The 26380-nt window shown below is 35.2% G+C and overlaps 2 protein-coding genes across 3 annotated transcripts; one reads left to right on the forward strand and one right to left on the reverse strand.

Annotated features, from left to right (window-relative positions):
• Positions 1–526: 526 nt before the first annotated feature.
• LOC111410893 lies at positions 527–8832 on the forward strand. The gene is made up of 2 exons (XM_023041487.1): positions 527–1039; positions 8206–8832. The coding sequence occupies exons 1-2, from the start codon at positions 955–957 to the stop codon at positions 8805–8807; spliced, it is 687 nt and encodes a 228-aa protein (XP_022897255.1). The 5' UTR covers positions 527–954; the 3' UTR covers positions 8808–8832.
• Positions 8833–11541: 2709 nt separating this feature from the next.
• Positions 11542–25278, reverse strand: LOC111410894. Of its 2 annotated transcripts, XM_023041489.1 has the most exons (8): positions 24883–25278; positions 22895–23155; positions 22719–22819; positions 22292–22541; positions 13931–14104; positions 12707–12852; positions 11928–12038; positions 11542–11847 (listed from the first exon to the last, which is right to left on the reverse strand). In XM_023041489.1, exons 1-8 carry the CDS (start codon positions 25021–25023, stop codon positions 11766–11768), a joined length of 1266 nt encoding a protein of 421 aa, XP_022897257.1. In that variant the 5' UTR covers positions 25024–25278; the 3' UTR covers positions 11542–11765. The 2 variants fall into 2 exon arrangements, with proteins under 2 accessions (XP_022897257.1, XP_022897256.1); XM_023041488.1 differs by having other exon boundaries at positions 22292–22819.
• Between the last annotated feature and the right edge of the window lie 1102 nt (positions 25279–26380).

The raw sequence follows: 26380 nt of genomic DNA on the forward strand, positions 1-26380 counted from the left end.
TGATTCTTTAATTTTGACTTAGATTAAATTAAATTTAAATCAATACCAAATAGGGGCTTATTAACATTTATGTTACAGCACAGGGTGGAGTGAAATGTAAACCTTACTGGATACTCTTGTTATTCTGTACATGGAAGTTTTATCTTGTCCCTTTTTAAAAGAACCTTATTTAAGATTCTCAAATTTGGTTTTCCTATTACATCGGTCTTATCGTGTGAGAAAGAGAGAATTTCTCCTTACTTGATTTCTTATCTAGGCCCCGTTTTTTTCTCATTTATGTGAAAATGAGAATGAAAAATATAGTTGTTACGAATTCCACACAAGATATAAAAATCAAATATGATAGTTTGATGTAATGGATAACGATCATATTTTTTATTTTAATAGGAGAAAAATGGAAAACAAATAGCTTTTTAGTCTTTACGTAACTATATGCTAAGTGACCTATATCTTAGGACGATGATTGATACAAAATCAAATTTGTTGTTATATACTCGAGCACTAATCCCCAAAAAAATAGCCAAGAAAAGTCGCGAATCAATAATACACTATACTATTTCCTTTCTCGTTCTCCCAAAAAGTGAGCTGTGTTTCTCAAATCGCGGTGACATTCCATTCATTCCCAGATTAATTTGATGATTTGTATTATTAAACTTCGGTCCATTTCTTAACAAAAAGAAATCAATCAACTGCTGGTTGGGACCACAACTCAGCTTTTTCCTCAATATCAGCAAGCTTTTATTCAATGTCTTCGTATCCATGCTTACCTTCCCTTTTCCCCCCTCCTTTTCAAGCCCAATTTACTGTATTCCCACTTGACCAACAATGTTCCATTGTTAAAGAAGAAAACACTTTTTCTGGGATCAGTTATTTTCCTCTTTTTGCTTTCTTTTACACTTAAGAATCCCACATTTGTTTGTGCATCTGCTTTGTAGTGTTGGCTGGTTAACTGTAATGGTGGTCAAGAAACTTTGCTGTCTTCAGTGGATTATACTCTGTAGTCTTCTACTGGCGGCTCTTGTTTGCTCCAAAAATCATGGTAACTAGTGTTTTTGCACATTTATTTTTCTCTGATTGGTTTGCTAGCCCTTTTCCTTTTGGATAAATTGCTGTAGCTGCTGAAAATGTTACGGTGGCATTTGGTTGCGTAGATTTGGTGCTTCTTTCAATGATGTGCTTGAAAGTGACAATGTTTGATCTACAGAGGATATTGTACATTCATACTGAATGCTGCCCTTTTTCTTGATTCTTTTTCTTAGTTGAAATTGGCAATTTAAGAGGAAAATGTTGGTGCTGAGTAATCCTTACTCTGTGTGTAATTGCCAGTAAATTTTGTGTTTATAGGGTAGTAATACTAAATAAAGATTGGTTCAGAACAGGTCAGTCTATGTTAGCTAATTTATGTTTTCAGAACTTAAGGATATCACTTAATTGAACAACTAATAGCACTAGGCATTAATGCCATTTATGAAAATTACAGAATTATGATGTTCATGTTACGGGTCTGGGACAAGAAGGGTTCCTTCCGAAATGTACCAAATAAAGGGGTGGAAAAAGTGGTTTTACAACTATGTGAAGAAGATATGAACCTATTATGAGGACTGTCTCCTGGTCCTTGAAACCCTTGAAGCAAAGGAGTGAGGATCCTTTCTCAAGTTTCTTCTTCTGAAGCCCCTCATTGGTCAGTCTATAGTGGGTAATAAAAATATGTTACTTTGTCGAGCTAAGTTACATTCCCCTCTTGCTTGAATTATATAATGTAAATAGGAGAGGGAAGGGGCAGTTTCCCAGGTCACTATCTTTGGACTCTTTAGCATACTTTCAGTAGCAGGCATATGGAGTGAGGTAAGTTTCTTTTTTTCCCTACTGGATAGGTTTCCTCTGCTTACGCCACTTGCAATGAACTGACATGGCTACTCAACATTGAACTTTGGACCGTAAGAATTGTGCGATGATATTGAACTTGAATGAGCAAGTTCCTGTGTTGATGTGAACTGAAGGATAACAGAGGATGGATTTACCAAGGATCTCAAGCTTGAGGTGATCCTTTTCACTCCCTTCATTGGATGGATTGAAGGAGTTGTCTGGCTGAATAGGGAACAGTGGAATCCCTAGATTGAAAGTAGGTATTGAAAAGATTAGGAAAAAGGAAAAAGGAAAGAGGACTCAATCTATGCATTAATCTTTTTCAGAATTTTATTGTTTGTGAACCGTATGCAACAAATAATACACAGACGGTTGTTGTAATTCGTAAAGAATACAAATTTAACTTGAAAAACTGGTTTTCCCTTTGGAGATTAGCTGTCCTTTTTCCTTATCCCCTCTCTGGTTCGTTGAAATTGTTCACAAGCTTTTGGGCTTCTAGTACTCTCGTGGAAGAAGCAACCTGCATATTGCAATTTCCTATAACTTCAAACAGGCACTTTTCTGTTCGTGTTCTCTAGTCTTGAGAGTTCTATTCATCTTTGATAGCCTGGATTTAGTGCAATAGTCGCCATTATCAATTTGAAGCTTATGAAATCTCTTTCACAAAGAAAGATCTTTGATTTTATTTTATTTTATTTTTATAACCGTGTGAGTGCTATCAAGATGATAACATATCCGGCAAGTAGTGGCTTAGAATCAAAATGCAAATATAGCCAAAAAAAAAAAAAAAAGGATCATAAAAACTTCACTCTATGACTCTTGAAATGGAAGCTATTGAAATATCGAGTATTATTACTTTAGATTTGTCCTATTTAATGAGATACTAATTGAGAATGGACTGGGCATTAGGATATACAATAACTTTTATTTGGGTGAAGGTGGGGTGTAACGGTGTTTTCTTTTATTGTTAGTAGAACAAAAAGTTCTGCAGATGGAAATCAGAATTGTTTTCTGTATTTCTCAATTATTAACCTACATCTTACATTCTTATATAGTACAATAATGGAACTAAAAAAGGAAAAAACTATCTCCTACTTTAGGAGAATAATAACTACCTATCAAATACAATATATCAATATAAATAGATTAAGGAAAGAAGATTAAAGAAAGATTTTGATATCTTTTCATAATTTACAAATTCCTACACTTCCCCTCAAGTTAGACCGTAGATATTGATCATAATTAACTTGTAGATGAATTCTTGAAAGTTTTGATGTGACAACACTTTGGTGAAGAGATCTGCTGTTTGTTCTTTAGTCGGAACATAGACCATACAAATGACTCCATCTTCGACCTTTTCTTTGATGAAATATCTATCAATTTTCACATGCTTTGTTCGATCATGTTGGACTGGGTTGAGTGAAATGCTGATGGTTGCTTTGTTATCACAATAGAGTTTCATTGGTAGTTCCATTCCAATTTTTAATTCCTCCAAAAGTTTTTTTAATCGTAATTCTTCACATATTCCTTGGGGAACTGCTTTGAATTTTGCTTCGACACTGCTTCTTGCTACTACATTCTATTTTTTACTTCTCCAAGTTACCAAATTTCCTCATACAAAGGTGCAATAACCCGAAGTTGATCTTCTATCTTCTATTGATCTGGCCCAATTAGCATCTGTAAATATTTCTACATCACTCTTTTCGTTCTTCTTGAATAACAATCCTTTCCCAGAGGAGTCGTTTAGATACCTGAGAATTTTATATACTGCTTCTAGGTGTGTTTCCTTCGAAGAGTGCATATGCTGACTTACAACGCTGACCGCAAAAGCAATGTCGGGTTTAGTATGTGATAAGTAGTTTAACTTATCGACCAATCGTTGATATCTCTCCTTTTTAATTAGTTTCCCTGTGTCCTATTTTCTTTTTCCTCCATCTATAGGGATGTCGCTTGGTTTGCATCCAAGCATGCATGTTTCAGTTAAAAGGTCGAGAATGTATTTTCGTTGTAAAATACTGATGCCCATTTTTTATCTTGCTACCTCCATACCCAAGAAATATCTCATCGGTCCTAGATCTTTTTCTTCAAATTTGGAGGCCTTTAGTCTGTCCATCTCAGTTACATTATCCCTAGTGAGGATTATATTGTCTACATATACAATTAGAATTGTTATTCTTCCTTCTACCGATTGTTGAAAAAACATGGTATGATCTGACTACCCGTGCTGATATCCTTCATTCCTCAACACCTTTTGCAAATATATCAAACTAGGCTCTTGGTGATTGCTTAAGATTGTATAAAGATTTCTTGAGTTTGCATACCCAATCTTTTTCCATACCTTTCATCGAATCCTGGTGGTGCTGTCATAAAGACTTCTTCTAATTCTCCATTCAAAAATGCATTCTTAATATCTAGTTGTTGGAGTGATCAATCCAAATTAGCAGCTAGGGATAGGAGAACTCGAATCGTATTCAATTTTACCACTGGTGCAAATGTTTCCTGTAGTCAATACCATGGGTCTGTGTATACCCTTTAGCTACCAAACGAGCTTTGTAGTGTTTTATCATCCCATCAGCTTTGTATTTCACATTAAACACCCATTTGCAGCCTACTAGTCTCTTGCTTTTTGGTAACTTCACCATATCCCAAGTTTTATTTTTTTTCTAAAGCCCGCATTTCTTCCATTAATTCTTCTCTTCATTCGGGAACTTTCAAGGCCTCCTGGATATTTTTTGGGATCTCTGTATTATCAAAATTAGCAGTAAAAACACGAAACTTCGTTAATAGAGTTTGATAAGACAAAAATTTAGTGATAGGGTGAAAAGTATATGACCGAGTTTGTTTTCTAAGAGCAATAGGTAAGTTGTCACCCGGGGATTCAGATTTATCGGCTTTTATTAGGTCCGATCACCGATTCTGACTCTTTTGGTGCTTCAGGTGTGAGGTTTCCTTTATACTTTGAATTTAGCCTCATAAAGTAAACTAGTATCTCCTTGTCACTTTGTTTTTCCACATCTCCCCCTGTATTCAAGTTTTCTTTTGTACATGGCATATTAGACATGACCTGTTCAGTACGGGTTCGTTCAGGAGAGAGATCAAAGTTAAAGATTTCTTCAAAGATCGATCTTCACTCAAATTTTCCTCCCGAAGGGAGGATTTTTTGAAGAAAGGTGTATTTTCAAAGAAGGTTACATCGAGGCTAACAAATACTCTTTTTGTGGAAGGATCATAGCATTTACACTCTTTTTGAATGGGTGAGTATCCAATGAATACACATTTAATTGCACGAGGGTCTAATTTTCCTCGGAGATGAGAGTGAACATGTGTAAAGGCTGTGCATCCAAACACTCTTAAAGATAGGTTAGAGTTAAGGTGGGAGATCGGAAAGTATGTTGGAGTTTTTGTAGAGGTGAGTCAAATGATAGAGTACGACTGGGCATTCTGTTGATTAGATATGTGGCCGTTAGAATGGCATCCCCTAGAATAGTTTTGGCATATTTGTAGTGAACATTAAGGCACGGGCAACTTCAAGAAGGTGCCTATTTTTTCATTCAGCGATTCCATTTTGTTGAGGAGTATTGACACGTGAAGTTTGGTGAACTATCCCATGTTTTTGTAAATACTCTCTTAATGTAGTATTAAGTATTATGTACTGTTATCTGTTCTAAGTATTTGAATTTGTGTCTGAAATTATGTTTGAATCATTGAATGAAAATTGATAAACATGGAGCGAACCTCAAAATTTTCTTTTAATAGGTAGACCCAACAAACTCGAGTGTGATCATCTATAAATGTGACAACCATCTTGTGTGTGTGCGATTAGGAGTTCAAGAAGGTCCCCATAAGTTACTGTGAATCATAGTGAAAGGTTTAGATGGTTTGTATATCGAGTTTGGGTAAGAGGTACATTTATGTTTCGCAAATTCACAGCTTTCACATTGAAAATCAACTAAATTATTATTCAAAAGTCTTGAAGGGATTACACATCTTAAATATTGGAAATTGGGATGGCCTTGTCTATAATGCCATAACAGAATTTCACTATCTCTAGAGACAAATGTAGACTCACAAATTGCAATTTGACGCTGTTTACTCCTATCAACCTCCTCAAAGTAGTACAGCCCCTCACATTCTGTAGCACTGTCAATCGTCTTCCCGATGAAAGGTCCTTAAAAACACAACGAGATGGAAAAAATTTAGCAGAGCAAGTGGAGTCTTTAGTTAGCTTGCCAATAGACAGTAGATTACAAGATAAGTTTGGGACATTTAGAATAGATTTAAGTGTTATTGAATTAGAGATCTTGATACTCCATTTTCCTGCAACTGATGAGAGGGTTGGATTATTGTCATCGTATCAGTGTGAAATCCCTCTAACCAACCAATCTGCTGCTCCATTGCCTTCCCTTATATTGTGTGATGTTTGGTTTGCACTTGTTAAGAAGGTCCTTAATTTTTTCAACCAAGTATTGACTAGCTCAAGGACCATGCTTCTCCTCTATAAGAAAGAATATTAATATTGCCGTAGTAGGATCCACTTCAATCCATATTGTTGTTATGCCTTTTGTTAAACATAGTCTTAATCCCATAGAAATGGCACATAAATCTGCTTGCCAAGCCCGAACTGCCTCTACTACAACCATCCGTTTTAAGCTTAAATTCCCCACCTCCAGGTCTTGTCCATCTAACTATGGATAGTTTTTTACTAATTTTATGAGGGAGATTGAAACTAAGACATATATATAGAACATCCTTTTGGTCCTAGTCGTGAAATAAAGATGACGGTGGAATCAGTCAGAGCATCATGTTGTGTTTTAGGTATTTATATTTGGTCACTAATAATGAGGACCTGAAGAGGATATAATGTCTAGAACTAGAGTGAATGAGATGAAATTTGAAGTGCCATTAGAGATTCTATGGTGAAGGGTAAGCACTCTAAGATATTATTAGATATGATTTATGGTATTGATTGTTGTGCTAATAATGCTAAGATAGATGTTTGATCATACCATAATGGGTTGACAAGAAATGTGAATACATGTCAACAACATGAGTCTCAAGGTGACACCGATTGAGGATAAATTATAAGTAGACTTAGGTGGTTGAGACATGTCATTCTTAAGTCTAAAATAAGTCCCAATTTGCAAGAGCGGTGCATTCCCAACAGTATCAGGTAGCAGAGCAAAAGTTAGATCAAAACATGATTTCCTTTGGTTGCAAAGATTTGGTTTCATTGGATGTCTAGGTAGATGTAATGATAGATTCAACGAAGTGTAGAAAAAGGATTCATATAGTTGATCCCAAATTTATTGTGAATAATGCTTAGTTTATTGTCAATAGATATATGCTTCTCAAGCACTGCTGTTTGTGTTCGTAAATGTTTTAAGAAATTAGCTGAAAGATGCAATTGCTGAGTCATGTGAATGAGCAACACTTGAAGTAAATAAATTCAACCAAAAGGTAGGATTTAACAAGTTTCCCTGATTGTTCCTTTTATAGTAAGCTTATCTCTGATCCAGGGGAAAACATTGTGACATTAGATAGGAAAAACAAGTAAACGTTTTTAGGGCCATTGGTGCTTGCCATTACAAATCAACAGAGTTAGTAATTCAAACGTTTTTCGCCAGCACAAGAAGGGCACCTTTAGTTTGATGATTGTTATTTGTGCTGCATTACTGTTGAGCCTCTGGGGATGACAGTTTTGTTGACATACGCAAAGGATCTTATGATAGACTTGTGATAGAGCAACAGATTGTTAGGTTGCCCTTTTATAAGAGTTTTTTAAGCATTGCTGTTTATTGAAGCCTAATCTTCCAAATTCCAATGGTGATTCTTTTTAAGATGTTTTTTTCCTTTCTTTTTCTTCAGGGTTTAGCTCCAATAAAAACATAAAACCTACAATAATAGGCACAAGTGGCCACTTGCAGTGAGCACATGGCATTCTTGATGAAAAGTTGAAAAAATAGTTCGCTCTGTGCTCACAACATGGCTGCAGAAATGAAGAGGCATGGCATGGGCTCGAAGAAAAATTTTGAATTGTGATGAGCACACGATGCCAAAATTTACGAATAATATCTAGAAACTGTAGATGAAATAATTTTTGGAGTCAAAGTTTTTGTATAAAACCTAAACTTCAAACATTAAACTATGAACATCTTCAGTACACATGCTTTACGGACTTGGAAACAAAATCTTTGCAGAAAAATGAACATTCACACACTCATGCACTTTGTTGAATGCTACCTCTGACAGATCCTTTCAATGCCTGTATAGTCTTCTTTGATGCTAGTCAATCAATTCATCAACTAAAAATGTGTTGTTTCTGTTTGATCTATGCAATAGGGAATGCAGCAAACGAATTAATTGAGATTATTAACAAGAATCGAACAGACAGCAAGCTTCCTCGTCTGAGCAACAGTCCAGGTCTAGGCTGCATTGCTTTGCAGTACGCTGAGGAATGCAAGGGAAACTGCACTGATAACAATACTATACATTGTCAACCATCAGAAGATGACTTCACCGAAGTATTTGCTCCCAACTGTGGTGTCGAACTGCCCACTTTCGGAACCATATCTGGCTACATTTTGGGATGTCAAAACAAGTATCTTGACCCACAAGAAGCATTCTCACACGCGCTCGTTCAAGACCGGAAAACCCTGTCTCTGTTGAAAAATCGAACACATACCGAAGTCGGAGTAGGCATAATTGGCAGTCATAAGCATAAAAGGCATTACATTTGGTGTGTGTTGTTCAGTAATAGTCAGACAAATACTACATTTGTTCTTGAAGATCTTGGCAAAGGAATAGAACAAAAGAGTGGATGTTACAGTGGATCCAGTATTCCTTGCAGCAGAGGGCATAAGAATACTGATGTGTTTTCAAATATTTGGATTCTGCTTCTGTATATTTCCCCTTTACTTAATTTTCACCTGAGATTTTTGTAAGTAATGTCAAATTTTATATTTTCTTTGTCAATTGTCACTTTGGTCGTGCTATTGTCGTAAAGAAGACTTGTGGAAATTAATTACAGAACTTTTTTTTTTTTAATAATTTGTTGTGTTCTTCCATTTTCGATATATTAAATTCGTTCTTCCATATAAGCTAAAGACATGTTTAGTTGTGCTTATGGTGGCCTCAGTTGGTGGCGTTAACAGTGTAAACTTAGAATTTGACGTTACAGAGTGAATATATTAGAACCATTAGGAAACTTTAGTGACTAATTTGGAAGAATATATATGTGTGTGTAAAAAAAATTTTGTTCAAAGAGGCGAGACTTACATATTCTCATTAAATTTTAGATATAAAATACATACAAATTGCACAGACATGCGATAAAGTCCTAATCAATTGAAAATGAAAATCAAATGGTGGAAGTGTGATATGGTGTATATTATTTTTTGGCGATAGATCTATAGAAGAACGAATTGGTGATTAGGTTTAGGGAATTTCTTGACGGGTGATTCAAGGGAGAGATAATCCGGTGGATAGGGGTGGACAAAATGTCCAGACCAAACCAAACCAAACCAAATGGAACGATTCAATTCGGTTCCACAAAAAAAATTAAAGGTTTTGGTTCTTTGTACTGAGGACCATTTGGTTCCTGTTCTAGTTTGGTTTTAGTTCTAGAACCGAGAACTAAACCAAACTTGATTTATAATTTTATTTTTATATGAATCTTATCTTGCATTAATTGAAGCCAATCCAATAACCATTATTTTTGTACTTCAAATTTAAACCCTCAAGAGTCTCGAACGCTGCCCTGCATATCCCTCAAACGAAGCATGTAGGTTTGGTGGTTTCATGTAAAGGAATTGAATGGACGAAGGATGAAGATGAAACTTGATATTATTAACTTTTGGCAAAGAAGCATTTTTTTATATTTTGTTCGTTAGTTTGAACTTTTGAAAACTTGATGATTGACAATTTAACTTGCTAAATGTTTGATGCTTATATTTTTTATTTAAGTATATATTATACATGAAATTCTCCAAAAGAACAAATTCATTATTAATTGAGAAGACACCACACACTCAAGTTTTATCTTTATTGAATAAAAAAATATGAAGTTTTCTTCTACACAACAGCAATTGGAGGTGTAAACTACTTGAAGTTTTCTTCTACAATGTAGCCCCTGTTCGGCAAAAATTAAATTCAATAATTAATTTTTAACACATATTTCAAAGTCCTCACAATTTTTTCAATCATTTATTTCATCAATTTTTATCAAGAACTATTAAATATCCTATTTTAATCTGCACCAAATAGGGGCGTAATATTAATACATTAAATGAGGGTGAAATATTTCAAAAATCATTGAATTTATACATTGGTCACGGGCTACTCACTGATCTTTAAATTGCTTTAACTTACTCACTAAACTTATACTATTTGCACTTCATAATCACTCCTTAAAATTTGTTAAATCTTTTGCTCACGTGAAGGACGGTAATCTTGAGTGGCGACTAATAGTTCATCAATTTTTATCAAGAACTATTAAATATCCTATTTTAATCTGCACCAAATAGGGGCGTAATATTAATACATTAAATGAGGATGAAATATTTCAAAAATCATTGAATTTATACATTGGTCACGGGCTACTCACTGATCTTTAAATTGCTTTAACTTACTCACTAAACTTATACTATTTGCACTTCATAATCACTCCTTAAAATTTGTTAAATCTTTTGCTGACGTGAAGGACGGTAATCTTGAGTGGCGACTAATATCGTGCCATGTCATCCAAAATATCCAACTCACATTTATTATTTTAAAACTCAAAAAAAAAATTAAAAAATAAAAATATGAAACCGTGTTTTTTGAAGGCTGGGCACGTTTTTCTCTTTAGTGCAAACACGTTTTTACACTTAAAAAATAAAACATTAAATTCAAAAACGCATAACCCAACATGAATTAAGCTAAAGTGACCGAATGGGTTAACATAACGGTTGACCGACCCTCACATTTTGCGTGTAGGTTCCATGTAAGTTAAAAAATACCGATCCTCGTGTGTGTTCAATCATCTCTTATGTTAGTGTAGCAAAACCCCAACCCGACAATAGGATCCCAAATCACTTCTTGCCAACCATTTTTCCCGTCCGTCCACACCATAATCACAGACAAACATACACGACACTTTTAGTATGTTGTTCAGCCATATATCCAACATGCTATCTCTAACATTAATGTATCAATGTGCTAAGAATAAAACTAAATGAGGCTTTGTGTAGGGTTTACCGTTTATGGAGAAGACGAAGTGTTGGGACTAGGGTTCTGAACAATATGGGAAAAACTGGAGGAGGTTTGGAAGTTGTTATCTGGAGTTCTGATGTCGGGTTATGGTTTTTTATTTTAATGTTTTATCTTTTATTTTATTTTTTTTATGTGGACAAACGTGTTTGTATTAAAGTGAAAAACGTACCCAGCCTTCAAAACACATGGTTTCATATTTGTGTGTGTGTATATATATTAGTTTTAAAATAATTTAAAATGTGAGTTGAATATTTTGGATGACGTTGCATGCCGTTAGTCACCGGCAGGATTACTGTCCTCCACATCAGCAAAAGATTTAACAGATTTTAAGGAGTGATGGATGGCGTACAAATAGTATAAGTTCAGTGAGTAAGTTAAAGCAATTTGAAGTTCAGTGAGTAATCCGTGACCAAGATATAAGTTAAATGATTTTTGAAACATTTCACTCCATTAAACGATGCTAAACTTGCAATACATCTTTTTCTTCAGTCTCAAACCCAATTACTAGATTGAAGATGCAGAAGTTAGAAGAATTATTCACATTTATGACATACCATACAAATAAAAAGTTGCTGAAATTCAGATCATATCAACTCTATAAACATGTCAAGATTCAAAGTTGTCCATCTATATATACATTTACAGCTGCATTACTGTGATGGTACTTCAGGGATTGACGCCGAACATTCCCCACCATCAGCACAAACATTGCGTCTGCAGAGTGGACATACCCTAACGAAGCACAGCACAGGACGACTTAGAAAAGCAACGTCATCTAAGAGAAAGAGAGAGAAGATAAATTTTGAAAGTACCGGTTGATTTCTTTAAGCCATTTATCAATGCATGCAACATGGTACTTGTGATTGCAGGGAAGAACTCTTAATTTGTCACTGTCTTCGTAGTCAGCCAGGCAAATATAGCACCTGTCAAAAACATTACTACATATCAGCACATAGAATGATGCTGCAAATTCAAAAGATTACAATGTATCAGCACTTTTATATCAAAATTATAACTCATTCTTACTAGGTAATGGAAAAGATCTATATCTTGAAAGATTTATTCCAAAGTTAGTTAACAGAAGGAAATGCAACGGGACTACGCAATATGTAGAGAAACTGCAGATTTGAAAAACTTGATCGCCTTGGGGTCTAATAATGCAACTCTTAGTCGAGTTCATTTGAAATTAGATGACTACAGGACTTGTTTATCGAGGAATACTAAACGATCCAGATAAATAAAAGCCAGCATATGCGTTTAAAGTAAGCAGACAAAACGAACGACAGCTTCCCCTATTTTGTTTCTTCATTTCCATTTTCATTTCAGTCCTTTACTTATTGAGGTGCAAATCTTAAAGCATGTCAAAGAGTTGTTTATAAATGGTTTAATTATAAAGTAGATATAAATGAATGGTGGATAAGTTGTCAGTACTTGTGAGTTCTAATTAACGAATTATAAACAATTTATAAATAGTTATCCACACAAGGGCTTAATCTTTAACAGATACCTGCATAAACAATCAAACATAAGCCTTGGAAAAGAAAGAAAATTCATGTACATATGCTTTATACAATGACATCAGAAGACTTACTGTTGAACATCACTCGTATCACTTTCAATTTCTTTTTGTTTTTCATAATACTCGAGAGGAAATGAATCCACAACAGACTCAGGAGCAGGGAGAGAGAGCGTTGATGGTGAAAGAGACAGAGATTGGCGCTGAATTTCATCCAAAACCTATAATAAAGTAACTTCTCAGCTGATTATTGAAACCTTGTCTGAAAATTTCAAAAGTTATTATTAATGAAAAAAAAAAAAAAAAAAAAAGGTTGCATGTGCGTAACTATCCACAGGATTTATGATATTGTTAAGACTTAAGCTCATAAATCCCCAGTTCACTAGTATAGTATAATACACTAGAAAAGGCATCTCAAAGATAGTAGGAACAAACCAAATGACTGGTTAAAAAAAAGGTTCAGAAAGAACTGCATTTGACATTCAAAAACAATTAGTACATAATTAGAATATTCTTTGATAAGCCTATGCTAGACAAAACCTGACGATACAATTGTAAAAATTCTTCCAGTAGCCCCAAATAAATTTTCACTGCCTATAAGTATTCGACTATGTGAGCAACCATCCAAGAAAAATTTGAAGAAGCATCAAACTGTAGTAGCCATATAGCAATAGTGTTATTTTTGTGGATCTTAGGCCACTCGTGGTAATGGAACTTCAATGCTATAAGGTACACTCGCTCAACTCACTTTCCTTTAAACATTGCATTTAAAGCTCCCACGAAGTTCTCAAAGATGCCACCTCAATAATTTTGAGTTAAATTTTATTCAAATACGAAGTTGATATTTCCAGAAGTTACAATGACATTTAACCTTCCACACTTGGTTGTGCTATCCAAAAAAGAACTAGTGGAACTTATCATAAACTGCCAATTGCTTTCTTGAAAATATAACTCTAAATTTTAGGAACTCATAAATTTTATGGATCACTCCTTACAAATAACGTCATATAAAGACATCCTTATCCTATATTTTTCAGCAAGTTTCAACTATTAGGTCCTATACTTAATTTGGATTGGTCACCATTTCCACAAATATGATAGCTTGGAAAGCAAGCTGGTTACAATAGTTCCCTTGTTCAATTTTATGGAAAGGAACACGATACACCCCAAAAAGAGTTGGTATATTGTCATAATGTCACTCAAATGGCATTTTCAACTAAATACAGCCGAACAATTTAGCTAGACCTGATCAAGAGAAAATTTAACTGAGACTGAAACCATTGGATCTCAAGGATCTACCTCAAATAATGTCTCAGCAAGCATAATAATTCGAGAGATGCTTGCAAGGGTACTAGATTCTTCAGATGAAAAAGTAGAATCACATGAACATGTGCCCTCATGGTGTAGCCCAGATGCACAGAATGTAGTTTGTTGGGCTCCCTCATTAAGGCCGCTTATCATTCTTTCTGAGATCTGCATGTATAAACATTGGAAAGGAATCAAATGAATAGATGATGACACAAAAGTTTGAAGAATTTTTTCAGCAACAGAAGTAAAAAAGTGTTTGCAGCATATTTGCAAAGGCAATTCTCTTCCACCTTTTGCCTTGCTATTACGCACAGATCCAACAAGACACAAAAGAAGATCTTTAAGCTGACAGAAAGATAGAAGAATAAGTTTACCTATAAATCCAATATGATTGAAACCGATTCTTTATAGGGTTTTGCACAAAATTTTAATTTGCTAGTCAAATCCAACCAAAATTCGAAGTTGTTTTATTAAACGAGTTATTTATCACATCCAAGGAAACAAAAGTGTGCTTGTGAGATGGACACATAGTAAGCAACTACATATAAGTTCAAAACATGAGTAAAAACTACCATATTTTTCTTCAATATGTCAACCATATATGCACATATGAATTGACAACATATACAAGGCTAAGCTATTGTATAACTTTTTATTATACAAAGGAAAAAAAAAAAAAAAAAATCCAAAGCTTGCAGTCTGATATCATATCATTATTCACACGCAGATATTTCTCATCAAATTTCAAACAAAGTGGAAACTAAGAAAAAATTGAACTGTACACATTTGCATTTAATTTTTACGAGTTTGATACATGTGTAACAAAATGTAATTGAATTGTCAAAGTTGCATGAATGAACATTGTGGAATATCTTAACACAGGTATGTTAATTATGAGAAATATTGTAGTAGACTTAAATAGTTGGAATGGAAACGAGAATGACAAGTTCTATATGCACTGATAAATTGATTGGTTGGAGATAGGCCTTGATCACCCCACACGTATTTATGCAGACATACATGGAGATCTCCATTTTATGAGACTGACTAGATGTACTCTTTTTTCAAAACTTAACTATGCAGACACATGGAGATTTCAACTTTATGTGACTGAATAGATGTACTGAGTACATGCATGACAAAAAAAGTTAGGTCAGAATGAGAATTTTTTAAATTCATAAGATAAATCGATGATGATTTACTATTTTCATAGTATAATTATATCATTTGTATGTGTTATGGAATTTACAATCAGTAGGATTATATAACCTTATTTATAGGGATCCCCAATTTCCTAATATAGAACTTCCAATGTAGATGTATATGTATTCTCTCCAATAGAAAAGTGAACGATTTTATTCTCTCCTATTAACATGGTATCAGAGCCAGGGGCCTAATTCATACCCGTTGTGTGTATTTCCGATGCCGTCTCCTCTGTTTCTCGATCGTTACGCGGAGTCCAATCTCCAGTGTGCGTGTTTTTCGTTCAGGCGACCCTGGTCAAAGGTGAATCTCAGGACTTCTGGTTGGATTCTGCTCTCTGTGATCAAAGTCTTTACCGTCGAGTCTTTGGTCGATGATTTGGACTCTACTCCCTCGATTTCTTCCAGTTTTCACACTTAGCCGACTCCGTTTGTGGTTTAGGCAGACTCGTTGACAATTTCTAGTTAGGTTTGCTGTGATTTTTTGGTGCAGTGAGCGTGGATTTTGGCGCGGCACTCTCCAATTGGTTGTCTATGCATCATTTTTGGAGAAGAAATTGGATTTGTAAGTGTACGTGATTTGGACAAGAAATTGGGCTGTAAAGGTAAAATCCAATCTTAGACTTATTGGGCTTTTATTGGGTCAAAGTTATTTTAGTGGTTTAAACTACTATCTTAAACTAGGCTGTTGGTTGAAAGGTTTTATTTGGGCAAATTGTATTTTCAGTTGGACTGATTGAGTTTGGTTATTTGTGACACTTTTCTTCTTTTTTGGCTACTTCAATTTGCTATTTGGATCATGTGGTTTGTGTCTATGGCTGACAAGCAAAAGAATTTGATTATGACTGATATCATTCCAATGATGTTCAAAATAACGGAACATAAGCTGATTGGCACAACTTATCTAGATTGGTGTAAAATAGTTCGGATTTATCTGCGTAGTATTTCTATGGACAATCATCTTACTGTGGATCCACCAACGGATAATACCCACCACACATGGCTAAGAGATGATGCCAGATTATTCCTACAAATTCGTAGTTCCATTGATACAGAGATGGTGAAGTGATTAGAGACGGTGAAGTGATTAATCACTGCGAGTATGTTAACGAATTAATGGAATATCTAGAATTTATGTACTCTGAGAAAGGAAATGTCACGTATTTATGAAGTCTGTAAAAGTTTTTACCGTGCTGAACAACAAGATCACTCTCTTCAAGCTTATTCTATGAACATCAAAAAAGCCTATGAAGAATTGAATGCCTTGTTACCTTTTAGTCCAGATGTGAAAGTTCAAAAAGTTCAACGGGAGCAAATGGTTGTTATGAGTTTTTTGACTAGTCTTAGTTCTCAGTTTGAGACTGCTAAATCTCAAATCCTCTCAAGTGTCGAGATTCCATTGCTGCAAGAAATTTTACTAGAGTATTTCGCACAGCTAATAGTGCTTCCGCTACTTCATTAGTTTAGTCTTCCAGTGCTCTTACCAATCGCAATAGTAGAGGTAATACAAGAGGCGGGGGTACAAGTTGTCGGCTCAATCGAAGTCACAATGAAAGGGTGGTTGTCTGCTACTACTGTCACGAGCCGGGTCATACCAAATACACGTACCGAAAATTGCACAATAAATTTCAGAAGTCTCATTCAACTCATGTTTCAACTACTATTATTGCACCCATCTCGTCGTTTGAGCAAACCATTACAGTTTCTGTAGATAAATTTGCCAAGTTCACTCAGTACCAAAAAGCAATGAAGAATTCATCTCAACCCTACCTCTACCATTACTAAGATAGGTTCCTCTCTTCTTCCTCGAAATGGGTCATTGATTCTGGTGCCATGGATCAAATGACAGGTAATCTTAGTCTTTTCTCCACTTTTCAGTCGCATACATCTCCTTCCAATGTTACTTTAGCTGATGGTTCTGCTTCTGTTCTTGGTTTTGGCATTATTAATCCAACTCCATTAATTTCCTTATCTTCTGTATTGAGTCTACCACAATTTTCTTTTAATTTGATGTCCGTAAGCAAACTTACTCGGACCTTAAACTGCTATGTCTCATTTTTTCCTGATTACTGTTTGTTTCAGGATCTTATGACGAGGAAGATTATTGGTAAAGGACATGAATCAAGCGGTCTCTATATTCTAGATACCCAGATGCCCAAGTCTATTGCGTTTTCAAGTGTCTTAACTCCTTTTACAGCACATTGTCGCTTGGGACACCCATCTCTATCTCTGTTGAAGAAATTATGTCCTCAGCTTCAGAATGTGTCATCTTTAGATTGTGAGTCTTGTCAGTTTACGAAACATCATCGTCTGTCTTTAGTTCCTCGAGTCAATAAAAGAGCTAATTTTCCTTTTGAGTTAGTTCATTATGATGTTTGGGGTCCTTGTCCTGTTGTGTCCAAAATTGGATTTCGTTATTTTGTTACGTTTGTTGACGATTTTTCTCGTGTGACTTGGCTTTATTTAATGAAGAATCGCTCTGAATTATTTTCTCATTTTAGTGCCTTTTGTGCTGAAATTAAAACACAATTTCATGCTTCTGTACATACATTGAGAAGTGATAATGCCAAAGAATATTTCTCCAATTCGTTTCAGACTTCTATGCTTCAGAATGATATTCTTCATCAATCCTCATACGTTGACACCCTCTCTCAAAATGGTGTGACTGAAAAAAATAGACACCTTCTTGAGACAGACAGGGCACTCTTGTTCCAAATGCATGTCCTACGCAATTTTGGGCTGATGCAGTCTCCACAGCCTGTTTTTTGATTAATCGAATGCCCTCTCGATTCTTCATGGTAAGACTCCTTATAGTGTCATTTTCTCCACTAAGCCCTTGTTTCCTATTGAACCTAAGATCGTTGGTAGTAATTATTATGCTCGTGATGTTCGACCCCAGGTAACTAAGTTAGATCCAAAATCTTTAAAATGTATTTTTTTTGGGTTACTCTCGCCTTCAAAAGGGTTATCGATACTACTGTCCGAGTCTTAACAAATATCTTGTGTCAGTTGATGTTACCTTTTCGGAACATATTCCTATTTTTCCCATGACTTATACTTCTGTCAGTAAGGGAGAGGATAATGATCTATTGGTTTATCATGTCACTTACTAATCAACTCATGTTATTTCTACACCTATTGCTCCATACCACATCCACCTATTTGCCAGGTGTATTCCAGACGTCGAAACCTTCCTGATGCATGTTCGGCACCTAGCCCTTCTTCAATATCGGATCCAGCATCCAGTGATCTTGATCTACCTATGGCTCTTCGCAAAGGTAAATGTCAATGCACTTGTCCTATTTCATCATTTGTTTTTTATGATCACTTGTCCGTTCCTTCTTACTCTTTGTTGCCTCCATAGACTATGTGACTCTACCGAAAACTGTTCATGAAGCCTTATCCCATATTGGTTGGCATGATGCTATGGTAGAGGAGATTAATGCTTTAGATGCTAATAGTACTTGGGATTTAGTAATTTACCTGTAAGAAAAAAGGCTATCAAATGTAAGTGGGTGTTTGCAGTTAAAGTCAATCCTAATGGATCAGTGGCTAGACTTAAAGCTCGTCTTCTGGTTAAAGGCTATGCTCAGACTTATGGTGTGGATTACTCCGACACTTTCTCTCCTGTAGCTAAATTAACATCTGTTCGCTTGTTCATTTCTATGGCAGCTACACATAATTGGCCTTTACATCAATTAGACATCAAAAACACTTTCTTACATGGTGATCTCCAGGAGGAAGTTTATATAGAGCAACCACCTGGGTTTGTTGCTCAGGGGGAGTATGGGAAAGTGTGTCATCTTCGAAGATCCTTATATGGTTTGAAACAGAGTCCACGTGCGTAGTTTGGAAAATTCAGTCAAGCAATGGAAAAGTTTGAAGTGCAAAAGAGCTAGTCTGACCATTCAGTCTTCTACAAGCAGTCTGAATTCGGAACAAATACTACTGTCCGAGTCTTAACAAATATCTTGTGTCGGTTGATGTTACCTTTTCGGAACATATTCCTTTTTTTCCCACGACTTATACTTCTGTCAGTAAGGGAGAGGATAATGATCTATTGGTTTATCATGTCACTTACTAGTCAACTCATGTTATTTCTACACCTATTGCTCCATACCACATCCACCTATTTGCTAGGTGTATTCCAGACGTCGAAACCTTCCTGATGCATGTTCGGCACCTAACCCTTCTTCAACATCGGATCCAGCATCCAGTGATCTTGATCTACCTATCGCTCTTCGCAAAGGTAAACGTCAATGCACTTGTCCTATTTCATCATTTGTTTCTTATGATCACTTGTCCGTTCCTTCTTACTCTTTTGTTGCCTCCATAGACTATATGAATCTACCGAAAACTGTTCATGAAGCCTTATCCCATATTGGTTGGTGTGATGCTATGGTAGAGGAGATTAATGCTTTAGATGCTAATGGTACTTGGGATTTAGTAATTTACCTGTAAGAAAAAAGGCTATCAAATGTAAGTGGATGTTTGCAGTTAAAGTCAATCCTAATGGATCAGTGGTTAGACTTAAAGCTCGTCTTCTGGTTAAAGGCTATGCTCAGACTTATGGTGTGGATTACTCCGACACTTTCTCTCCTGTAGCTAAATTAACATCTGTTCGCTTGTTCATTTCTATGGCAGCTACACATAATTGGCCTTTACATCAATTAGACATCAAAAACACTTTCTTACATGGTGAACTCCAGGAGGAAGTATGGAGCAACCACCTGGGTTTGTTGCTCAGGGGGAGTATGGGAAAGTGTGTCATCTTTGAAGATCCTTATATGGTTTGAAACAGAGTCCACGTGCGTGGTTTGGAAAATTCAGTCAAGCAGTGGAAAAGTTTGAAATGCAAAAGAGCTAGTCTGACCATTCAGTCTTCTACAAGTAGTCTGAATTCGGCATTATTCTCCTTGTTGTGTATGTTGATGATATTGTTATTACTGGCAGTGATACTATGGGAATTTCATCTCTGAAGTCCTTCCTCCACACCCAATTTCACATGAAAGACTTAGGGGTATTGAAGTATTTCTTAGGAGTTGAGGTGACAAGAAGCAGGAAAGGCATCTTATCTCAGAGAAAATATGTGCTATGTGCTTGATTTATTAACTGAGACAGGAAAGTTGAGAGCTGAGCCAAGCAGCGCTCCAATCCTTTCGAATTTGCAACTTACTAAAAAAGGTGACTTATTTGAAGATCCTGAGAAGTACAGAGAACTTGTTGGAAAATTGAACTATCTTACAGTAACCCGTCCTGATATTGCGTATCCTGTCAGTATTGTAAGTCAATTCATGTCTTCCCCAACAGTTCACCATTGGGCAGCCTTAGAACAGATCCTGTGTTATTTAAAAAGAGCACCTGGATGTGGGATATTGTACAGAAATCATGGACATACCCACATCTAATGCTTCTCAGATGCAAATTGGGCAGGCTCCAAGATTGACCGAAGATCCACTACAGCTACTGTGTTTTTGTTGGAGGAAATTTAGTCTCATGGAAAAATAAAAAGCAAAATGTTGTATCCTGATCCAACGCAGAATCAAAATATAGAGTTATGGCACAATCTGTGTGTAAGATAATGTGGATATACTAGCTCTTAACTGAAGTTGGTCTTAAGGTATCAATACCAGCAAAGTTTTGGTGTGACAATCGAGCTTCTCTTCATATTGCTTCTAATCCCGTATTTCATGAACGAACTAAACATATTGAGATAGACCGTCATTTCGTTCGTGAGAAGGTGCAGCAGAATTTAATCTCTACAGGATATATGAAAACTGGAGAACAACTAGGAGATATGTTCATAAAGGCTCTAAATGAGATTCGGGTTGATTATATTTGTAACAAGCTGGGTATGATTAATATCTACGCTCCAACTTGAGGGGGAGTGTTATGGAATGTACAATTGATAGGATTTTATAACCTTAATTATAGGAATCCCCAATTAGGATCCTTCCTAATATGGAATTTCCAATGTAAATATATATGTATTCTCTCCAATAGAAAAAGTGAACGATTTTATTCTCTCCTATTAACAGTACGTCAGTATCCCAAGTTTTTAGCTTACTTGTATTAGCGATTGGTTTAAATAAGTTGATATTGGAAATAAAGTTTTAGAAGTAGAAGGAATTCTCTCTATTAATTGATTTTGTATATTTCATACATCTCATCCTAGGGACTTGCATCTTTATGTAGATTTCACGTGTGCTGAACATCTAAATGCATGAAAAATGTAAAATACTGAATTCTATCAAAGAACACTTTCATGCTAACTAGCATACTTATTTTTTTCATTTCATTGTCTTTCTTGCTGATGAAGTTTGTTTCTCACATTATCATGGTGAAATCATATTGAAATGTTCCAAATTTAATTAAGCATGCTTAGCTATGATACAAAAGTTATTATACACGGTCATACATAAGTAGTTGCACCGACATCCATCCTTATTCTCCACCACCCTCAAAGATAAAGAGAGAGAGAGAGAGTATATATAAACGAAAACATAGAGCAGCTACTTCAGCTGTGGGAATAACCATATCAATTATAAGTATACCTTAAAGACAAGGAAATATAAACTGCAAAAGGTTAGTAAAGAATCAACATGACTATTGTAACGACCCAACCTCAATATCCAAGTCGTTAACTCATTACGTATTACCTACTTTGGGAGAGTTTCTGCCCTCTTATCCCTCACGGATTTCTATCACGTCATCCAAGATTCAAATCCATGATTTTCGCCTAATGAAAAACTTAAGTTGAATTTTGGTACCAATTGGCACTATGATTCAGCTTAAATCTTGAGTCCGAATCCTGGGGACGTATCAAAAAGTCGTGAAAGATAAGAAGGCAGGGAGACGCGACAGAAGATATGTAAGAGGACAATTGCCTAGTTAGTACCAGAATTCAACTTAAATATCTCATAAGACAGAAATCTTGTGATTCGAATATTGAGGGATGCGACATAAAGCTGTTAGGGGTAAGAAGGCAGATGCCTTTTTGAAGCAGGCAGTACGTCAGAGAACAATTTGAATACAAAGGTTGGGTCATTACAACTATATGTCCAAAAATTAAAATAACACAAAATCTTGTTTGAATGTTTTGGAAAATTTTCTAACAACATTAGAACTTAAAAAGCATATCATATCTCACCTCCGATCTCAATAGCCATCTTCCTTCATTTCTACGATGACGTCTAACACTCAAGGAATCCACATCATGACCAACTTCATCATTGCGGATACCACCAATATCTAGAAGCCATCTGTCATGGGATCCTAGTTGATCAGCATGACCACTGGCAAAAACCATGGTCCGGGAGTCTCTCCGTCTTGATAAAGCATCCCAAAATTGCCTCCTACTATGTCTTCTAGCTTCTAAGCTATTTATTTCTGCAATTCGACTGGATAGAAAGTTAGAAGAGATATTCACCACATCGAGATGAAGAAGATATCCACTTCTGAGATCCCGGGCATTGTCAGAAACAAGATATCCTGGACTAGAAGTTGTTGTCATGTGAGAACTTTCATCTCCAGGCAATTGAAATGGTGGTAAAGAATCGGAAGCAATAGAATGTGACCTTAAATTAGTGTTATTATCGTCATCAACTGCATTTTGGTGATATTCAACATCTGAATCTGAATTCGCATGTGCAAGACTGCTTGATGGATCACTACCAGGCTGTTACAGGAATGATTTGCAATATTATGATTTCTATTCCATTATAAATCCTCGCTATTGGAATGAAAACCCTACCTGATGGATAACTGATTCCTTATTATTTAAGAGGCATGCCAGATCTCTGCTTGCTTTTACATTTAACTGTTCAACCAAAGCTTCCTCAACAATACTGTTGTCACTTCCAGATGATTCCCCGGTCTCAACTGTGGAACTTGTATCCTCAAATTCTGAACTGAAAATTGAAGAAGATTCTATGATGGAGTTATGCGAAACATCACTAATTGGAGCTAATGTTTTTGTAGAACTTGCTGATGATTCCTGAGAATAATCTTCTAGCTTCAAGGAAGAGCATTATAATATGTCAATGATCATCTCAAATAAGAACTATGACGTGAAGGATTATTTAATTTTGGGTAAACATAGAGAAATAGAGTACAGATAAAAAATGTTATAGCGTCAACAATATCACTTTTTAGGAAACTCTTGAAGAAAGATGATTACCAATAAGTTAGATCATCTCCAAGTTATATTGATACAAACTTTTGGAAGAACTAGTACACTTAAATTGCTGTCATGAACACCATAAGAGAAAACAAACTGCAGTAAGTTTTATTTAATGCTTCTTTTGATTCATATTGAAGGCATCCCAATTTCTGTTTTCAGTAAAATATTTCTGACAACCATAATTTCCAGTATGTTAATTACAACCATTACTTTTAAGTACGGGCCTCAGTGAATCAGTCAAAACAGAGCATCTTAAATGTCAAATTCAAAGGTAGGATACTAATTCATTATGACTTTAAAGTTTTGTAATAAGACATTTACAAATCCTTCCACAGATGGTAACTAAAATTTTTCAAAATCTGATTACAAACGACCAATACCTAATACCATGCTGTGTAAAGCATTTTGTCCCTTTAAAAATTGTCGCTTGAAATTTTGAAAGTTTCATTTGGGCGTATGTCTACAAAATACCGTAGTCCTCACATATTTAACTATTATCAACTCTAAATAAGATGACCATTTTCATAACTGAAAGCAATAAGTAGTAAGACAGGCACAACTCTCTACTTTCTTTTGAGTTTAAAAAATTTACAAAATTAATAATCAAGCATTATCAGCAATCAAAACTATGCCAAGTTCTTAACATTGAAAAGGGAATCCAAAATTCTAATTTGAAGAGTTTATCCCAACCACAACCTTGCGCAGCATGGAATTCGGTCCTTGGAATTATATATTTGTAAATGTTCCCTTCTTTTTTTTTTTTTTTAATTTTTTTTTTTTTTTTTTTTTTTTTTTTTTTTTTTTTTTTTTTTTTTTTTTTTTGTTGCCCTTTCTGACCAGAGAACATATTTTGGTACAAATGATCATCTTTTGTGCACTGCTTCATTTCAAAAGTCTTTGTAAATTGACGGGGAAGAAGAGGTAAGTTTATACTATAAGTGTGCTTGGAAATAGGCTGCACATTTAGAACTGTTTATGAATTACCCTTCAAAGTATTTTATCCTTCATATTTCTTTTGAACGAGTTTATTTGCCCACTCACTCTAAACCCAGATCAGTTCAGACGCAAATAGTGTGTACCAATGTCACGATAATTACATACATAATTGAATTGATTCATCAGAAATTTTAATTCCAAAGAATTAATTCCATGTTGCCAAACATTATGTTATTCTACATAGCATGAAAACCAGAAGGTTTATTAAGTCCCAAATAACAAATCAAATTAAAACGTGATCACAGTTCAATACACTCCTGAGATGAAAATTGCAGTATCGTTTCACTTTAGAGCTATAATTATCGTGCCATAAACTAAAATCATTGCCCAAAGTTTACTAGTGGATGACAACAGAATTTCACGGTAGAACCCGATCATTCCGAATCATGCCACCAAAAAATAAAAAATAAAAATAAAAATCTGAAAATTTACTAATAAAAGTCAAAACAATTCCATTTGCTTGGACATCAAAATTCACAAGCATCATAATTACAAGTACATATCACGAGAATATTCTCAAAGAACTTTATACAAACATCTTATGGATTGTTCATATATACTACCTCAAGATTTGACCCAGCGTTGGAGGCTGCACCACAAAATAGAAAAGAAAGTCTGCGCTTGGTGCGGTTTAGCCTGGAGCCACCAAACCCAGAAGACTTTCTTGATGATGGGGAAACCATTAAACTGCTGCTTGAACCCATGTTTTTTATTCTTTTCCTCAGCTTCAAGAAAATCCAAGAATTTATTGATCAAGGTGTGAACCCACAGCAAACAAATAAAAGTCGTCGTCGCCGCGGACCGACGGACTTGGGAAGTTTCGTATGAACAAGTGTAAACGTGTAAAATAAGCAACTTTTATTGCATTGACTGTTAGCTTATTGGTTTCTTTAACGGCTATTGCTGATTAAGATATAGTCATTTCCGCGTTTTCACCGATCAAACTAGGACCTGATTGTGTGAAAAAAGATAAGGAATCTTTTCGGTGTTAATTGTTTGAATGGCCACTAAACTTATGTCAATATTTTTAATTGTTCAATAAAATTTAAGATGCTAAACTTCGCAAAACATTGGATGTTATCACTAGTATAACATCCATTGAAAACTTCTAATGAAACTGATAACGTGGTTGGAGGAGCGCCCCTATCATGCCTTTAAATTTTGAGATTGTTGAATTTTGGTCATTAAACTTTAAAAAATGTCTTCAAATGATTATAAATCGATGTTTTCAAACGATATTTGCGGCCACTGGGAGAAGTGGTTGAAGACTTTAAAAGGCAAATGGTTTGTAGGAGTAATCTAACCTTAATCCAAGATTAAATCAAGCAAAACAAACTTGAAAATGGAACTTTAAAGAGCAATATATAAAATTTGGTTCGATCTTTGATTTTGGATATAAGTGAATAAGTTTAATGTTTATGATATATTTTCCAGCATAAAAATTTTCTCTATTTATAGGTCATCAATCATCAAGATGGAAAGGTGCCAAAAAGGTGTAAAGTTTGATAAAGGAAACCAAAAAATTCAAAATCCCAACGGACATATATTTTTACCCACCCAATTCATTAAATTTGCCCCTGTAATTGCAACACAAGGCTGGGCAATCGTCTAGCCCCCAAGCCATTTTTCGGCCTTCACCCTTTTTTGTTCTTATTTTGTATTCGTTGGTTTCACATGGTTGACCACTTTCATCACTTCCAAAATCACTCATCATTGTAATTTGAACAATATTCAACAATCTCTTACTTGTTCAAATATAAAATGAGTACAAAGTCAAATTTAATGACACTTATACATAGAGTATGGATATCTTTTGATTTAAATCTCAACTTAGTATAAATCTCACAAAGTAATCATCGAAATCCTAAGTAGCATGAAAGCTTTGAACGTATTGTTGTTTGTGATGATATCGGTGAAATCACATGCACAAGCATCAAGTGTCCAAGTTTCAAACAAGTTGTTTATTGCTCTTATGGCCTTGCGCTTCTCTTATTTATAAACTCTTAAGAGAGAAACTTCAACTCTCGCAGTACCACCTTAAAGTTTATATATGTAAAGTTC

This window comes from Olea europaea, chromosome 15, assembly GCF_002742605.1.
Source record: "Olea europaea var. sylvestris chromosome 15, O_europaea_v1, whole genome shotgun sequence".
Lineage (NCBI taxonomy): Eukaryota > Viridiplantae > Streptophyta > Magnoliopsida > Lamiales > Oleaceae > Olea > Olea europaea.

Bases quoted from the DNA above. Each gene is read 5' to 3' on its own strand.
- LOC111410893 (XM_023041487.1), top strand. From the start codon at position 955: ATGGTGGTCAAGAAACTTTGCTGTCTTCAGTGGATTATACTCTGTAGT. The intron at 1,040-8,205 runs GTAACTAGTGTT...TCTATGCAATAG, and splicing joins TGTTTGCTCCAAAAATCATG to GGAATGCAGCAAACGAATTA.
- LOC111410894 (XM_023041488.1), bottom strand. From the start codon at position 25,023: ATGGGTTCAAGCAGCAGTTTAATGGTTTCCCCATCATCAAGAAAGTCT. The intron at 22,820-22,894 runs GTAGGGTTTTCA...TTCCTGTAACAG, and splicing joins AGGAATCAGTTATCCATCAG to CCTGGTAGTGATCCATCAAG. The intron at 12,039-12,706 runs GTAAGTCTTCTG...TGTTTTTGACAG, and splicing joins GATACGAGTGATGTTCAACA to GTGCTATATTTGCCTGGCTG.